This window comes from Calonectris borealis, chromosome 7 (assembly GCF_964195595.1).
Source record: "Calonectris borealis chromosome 7, bCalBor7.hap1.2, whole genome shotgun sequence".
In the NCBI taxonomy this organism is placed as follows: domain Eukaryota; kingdom Metazoa; phylum Chordata; class Aves; order Procellariiformes; family Procellariidae; genus Calonectris; species Calonectris borealis.
In genome coordinates this window covers 6,198,677-6,204,676 of record NC_134318.1, presented here as the reverse complement: position 1 = coordinate 6,204,676, position 6,000 = coordinate 6,198,677, and the positions used below count along the sequence as shown (strand labels likewise).

General features: G+C 50.7%; 1 protein-coding gene across 1 annotated transcript in view; it reads right to left on the bottom strand.

Moving 5' to 3' along the window:
- Window positions 1-91: 91 nt before the first annotated feature.
- PALD1 (phosphatase domain containing paladin 1) overlaps window positions 92-6,000 on the bottom strand; it is a 44,935-nt gene continuing 39,026 nt past the window's right edge. The window contains exon 20 of the mRNA XM_075154154.1: window positions 92-436. Within this exon, the coding sequence (XP_075010255.1) occupies window positions 287-436 (150 nt within the window). The 3' untranslated portion in view covers window positions 92-286. The remainder of the gene's footprint in view (window positions 437-6,000) is intronic.

The following is a 6,000-nucleotide window of genomic DNA, read 5'->3' as shown; positions in this document are numbered from 1 at the left end:
CATCCACCAAATTCAGGCGGCGGCATCCCAGCATTTCAGAGCCGCTTTATCCAACCACGCCCCGCTCGCGATTTAAGCACCTGCCTAAAAGGATTGCGTTTCCATTTACAACATTTTTATTGCGTCCACAAGAAGCCCAGAAATTCCCACGTTCTAAGGCAGTTTCGGGGCTCACCCCTCCCTCCCCACACCCCCAGTTTTTGGGAAAAAACAGTCTTTTTTTCCTCTCTCCCCTCCCACCCCCAGCAGAAAGCAGCCGGGGGGGGGTCCCCCCAGCACCCCAACCCTACACAAAGTCCCCCCGGAAAGGGCGGGGGGTTCTCCCCTGCGCCTGCCAGCGGCCCCGCAGCGTGCGCAGCGCCTTGCCCTCCAGGCTCTCCAGTTCGGGGAAACCCAGCTGGTTCAGGACCTCGTAGACCCCGGCCACCGCCGCCACCTGAAAACAGAAGGAGAAAAGAGATTTAACTCCCCCCCCCCAGCATCTTGGGATGCTTTTGTCACCTGCGGGGTGGAAGGTCTCCAGCATCTTCCCCGCATCCAGGTACCCACCCGCCTCCCGCAGCCCCTGCAGCCCCGGTTTATGTATTTCATCGGCCAATTCCTCGCTGCTGGGATCAGCCTTCGCGGGGTTGGGTGGCTTTGGCACCCTTCCGCCAAAGAAAGCGACAACGGCGCCTTGTTTTTGTGAAAAGCGCGGGGATTACGCGGCGGCAAGGGGCGCTTTGGGGGTCAAAGGCTCCTTGTATCCGCAGGTGGGGCGTGTTTCCCCCCCCACAGCCAACGGCGGGACAGGGGGCAGGTGTAAAGCCGGGCAGATAAGAGACGCGCCCCTTAAGAGACGCGCGCCCCTTAAGAGACGTGCCCCTTAAGAGATGCACGCCGCTTCAGATACGCGCGCCACTTAAGAGATGCCCACCCTCTTAAGAGATAGGCCACTTAAGAGACGCTCTACTTAAGAGACGCATGCTGCTTAAGAGACATGTGGCCCTTAAGAGATGTGTGCCACTTAAGAGACATGCACCCCTTAAGAGATATGTGCCAATTAAGACACGTGTGCCACTGAAGAGACACACACACCACTTAAGAGGCACTCCATTTAAGAGATACATGGCCCTTAAGACACACACACCACTTAAGAGATGTGTGCCACTTAAGAGACACATGCCCCTTAAGAGATGCGCGCCACTTAAGAGACAGATGTGCCACTTAAGAGACACTCCACTTAAGAGACACGTGGCCCTTAAGACATGCACACCACTTAAGACACGCAGCCCTTAAGACGTGTGCCACTTAAGAGACACGCACCCCTTAAGAGACGCATGCCCCTCAAGAGATGCGCGCCCCTTAAGAGACACGTGTGCCCCTTAAGAGATGCGTGCACCACTTAAGAGACGAGTGTACCACTTGAGATGCGCACCACTTAAGAGAGACATGTGGCACTTAAGAGGCACTCACCCCTAAAGAGACGCACGCGCCCCTAAAGAGATGCGTGCGCCCTAAAGAGATGCGTGCCAATTAAGACACGTGCCACTTAAGAGAAGCGTGCCACTTGAGATGCGCGCCCCTTAAGAGATGCATGTGCCAGTTAAGAGACATGCCCCTTAAGACACGCATGCCACTTAAGAGACACATGTGGCCCTTAAGAGATACGTGCGCCCCTTAAGAGCCACGCGCGCCCCTTAAGAGACACACGTGGCACTTAAGAGACGTGCAGACTCCTTAAGAAATGTGTGCGCCACTTAGGAGACATGTGCCCCTTAAGAGATGCGCACCCCTTAGGAGACACGTGTGCCACTTAGGAGATGCATGTGCCACTTAAGAGATGTGTGTGCCACTTAAGTGATGCACACCACTTAAGAGACACATGTGCCACTTAAGAGACACTCACCCCTAAAGAGATATGCATGCCCCTAAAGAGATGCACGCCACTTAAGACGTGTGCCATTTAAGAGGCACACGTGCCACTTAAGAGATGTGTACCCCTTAAGAGATGGGCATGCCACTTAAGAGACATACCCCTTAAGACATGCACACCACTTAAGAGACACACCCCTTAAGACATGCACACCACTTGAGACACGCATGCCCCTTAAGAGACTCACATGCCCCTTAAGAGACATGTGCACCCCTTAAGAGATGCATGCACCACTTAAGAGACATGTGTGCCACTTAAGAGACATGTGCCTCTTAAGAGACACACGCACCACTTAAGAAATGTGCACAGCAGTTAAGAGACACATGCCCCTAAAGAGACACACACCCCTTAGGAGATGTGTGCACCACTTAAGCGACATGTGTCCCTTAAGAGATGCACGCCTCTTAAGAGATGTGGGCATCACTTAAGAGATGTGTGCACCACTTAAGAGATGTGTGCCCCTTAAGAGATACCTGCCTCTTAAGAGATGAGGGAATCACTTAAGAGATGTGTGCACCACTTAAGAGACGTGTGCACCCCTTAAGAGATGCACACCCCTTAAGAGATGTGTGCACCACTTAAGAGACACACCCCTTAAGACATGCACACCACTTAAGAGGCACATGCACCATTTAAGAGGCACACACACCACTTAAGAGACATGTCTGCCACATAAGAGACACACATGTCCCTTAAGAGACATGCATGCCCCTTAAGACATGTGTGCCACTTGACACATGCACCACTTGAGACACATGTGCCTCTTAAGATACACACATGCACACTTAAGAGACACGTGTGCCCCTTAAGAGACATGCATGCCCCTTAAGAGATATGCACACACACTTAAGAGACGCACACACTTAAGAGACACACAGACTTAAGAGATGCACACTTAAGAGACGCGTGCGCACACTTAAGAGATCTGTGCCCCTTAAGAGACACACACACACTTAAGAGATGCGCGTGCACATCTAAGAGACGCATGCACCCCTTAAGAGACAGACACGCACACTTAAGAGACATGCCTGCCACATAAGTGACACGCATGTCCCTTAAGAGATATGCATGCCCCTTAAGACATGTGTGCCACTTAAGACACATGCACCTCTTAAGAGACACATGTGCCTCTTAAGGTACGCACATGCACACTTAAGAGACACGTGTGCCCCTTAAGAGATGTGAGTGCCCCTTAAGAGACATGCATGCCCCTTAAGAGACATGCATACACACTTAAGAGACGCACACACTTAAGAGATATGCACACTTAAGATATGCGTGTGCACACTTAAGAGATGTGTGCCCCTTAAGAGACACACACACACTTAAGAGATGCACACACTTAAGAGATATGCACACTTAAGATATGCGTGTGCACACTTAAGAGATGTGTGCCCCTTAAGAGACACACACACACTTAAGAGATGCACACACTTAAGAGATATGCACACTTAAGATATGCGTGTGCACACTTAAGAGATGTGTGCCCCTTAAGAGACACACACACACTTAAGAGATGCACACACTTAAGAGATATGCACACTTAAGATATGCGTGTGCACACTTAAGAGATGTGTGCCCCTTAAGAGACACACACACACTTAAGAGATGCGCGTGCACATCTGAGACGCATGCACCCCTTAAGAGACAGACACGCACACTTAAGAGACATGTGCAGAGACTTAAGAGATGTACATGTGCCCCTGAAGAGCCACGTGCCCCTGAAGAGACGCATGCGCACATCTAAGACAGGCATGCGCCCCTTAAAAGACACACGCGCACACTTAAGAGACACACACCCCTTAAGAGACGAACGTGCACACTTAAGAGACACACGCCCCTTAAGAGACGTGTGTGCACCCTTCAGAGACACACACCCCTTCCTTAAGAGATGTCCGTGCACACTTAAGAGACAGACATGCACACTTAAGAGATGCACACACTTAAGAGACGCACACACTTAAGAGACACATGCCCCTTAAGAGACACATACACACTTAAGAGATGCACACACACACTTAAGAGATGCATGCACACTTAAGAGACGTGCACACTTAAGAGACACACACCCCTTAAGAGACACATGTGCACACTTAAGAGACGCACACACACACTTAAGAGATGCGTGCACACTTGAGATGTGCACACTTAAGAGACAAATGCCCCTTGAGATGCGCGCGCACACTTAAGAGACACACACGCACACTTAAGACATGCATGCACACTTAAGAGACGTGCACACTTGAGACACACACGCCTTAAGAGACACATGTGCACACTTAAGAGACGCACACACACACTTAAGAGACATGCACACTTAAGAGACACACACCGCTTAAGAGACACACACGCACACTTAAGACACATGCACACTTAAGAGACACACGCCACTTAAGAGACATGCATGCACACTTAAGAGATGTGCATGCACACTTAAGAGATGCGCACATTTAAGAGAGGCACACACTTAAGAGACACACACCCCTTAAGAGACATACACGCACACTTAAGAGATGCACACACTTAAGAGACACCTGCCCCTTAAGAGATGTGCACGCACACTTAAGACACACACACACTTAAGAGACGCGCACACTTAAGAGATGCACACCCCTTAAGAGATGCGTGCGCACACCTAAGAGACACATGCGCACCCTTAAGAGATGTGTGCACACACTTAAGAGATGCACATGCACACTTAAGACATGTGCCTCTTAAGAGACATGCACCCCTTAAGAGATGCACATGCACACTTAAGAGACACACATCCCTTAAGAGACACGTGCCCCTTGAGACACACATCCCTTAAGAGACGCACGCTCCTTAAGAGACACGCGTGCACACTTAAGAGATGTGCGCGCACCCTTAAGAGACACGTGCGCACCCTTAAGAGACGCACGTGCACCCTTAAGAGATGTGTGCACCCACACTTAAGAGATGTGTGCGCCCCTTAAGAGATGTGTGCACACCCTTGAGACAGACACACACCCTTAAGAGACACATGTGCAGCCTTAAGAGACACACGTGCCGACTTAAGAGACGTGCACCCCTTAACAGACACACGCCCCTTAAGAGATGCACATGCACACTTAAGAGATGCACATGCACCCTTAAGAGACACACACACACACTTAAGAGACACATGTGCACACTTAAGAGTTGTGCACACACCCTTAACAGACACATACACACACTTAAGAGACACGCATGCACACTTAAGGAACATGCGTGCACACTTAAGCGACACGCACGCACACTTAAGAGATGTGTGCCCCTTAAGAGACATGTGTGCACCCCTTTAGAGACACGTGTGCACACTTAACAGATGCACGCATACACTTAAGAGATGCACGAACCCTTAAGAGACACACACACGCACTTAGGAGATGCGCACACACACTTAAGAGATGCGTGTGCACCCTTAAGAGACACACACATGCACTTAAGAGACACACATGCACACTTAAGAGACACACATGTGCACTTAAGAGATGCATGCACACATTTAAGAGACACGTGCGCACCTGTAAGAGACACGTGCGCGCACTTAAGAGAAGCGTGCCCTTTAAGAGACGTGCGTGCACACTTAAGAGATGCGTGCACACCCTTAAGAGACAGGCGCACACACTTAAGAGATGCATGCCCCTTAAGAGACACACGTGCACCCTTAAGAGACACGTGCACACCCTTAAGAGACTTGTGCCCCTTAAGAGATGCACGTGCACACTTAAGAGACACGCGTGCACCCTTAAGAGACGCGCGCGCACACTTAAGAGACACGCGTGCACCCTTAAGAGACGCGCGCGCACCCTTAAGAGACACGCACGCACCCTTAAGAGACACGCGCACGCTTAAGAGACGCGCGCACCCTTAAGAGACGCGCGTGCACACTTGAGACACGCACGCACACTTAAGAGACATGCGCACACTTAAGAGATGCGTGCCCCTTAAGAGACACATGCGCACCCTTAAGAGACACGTGCACACTTGAGACACGCGCGCACACTTAAGAGATGCATGCACACACTTAAGAGACACGCGCACACACTTAAGAGACACGCGCGCACACTTAAGAGATGCGTGCC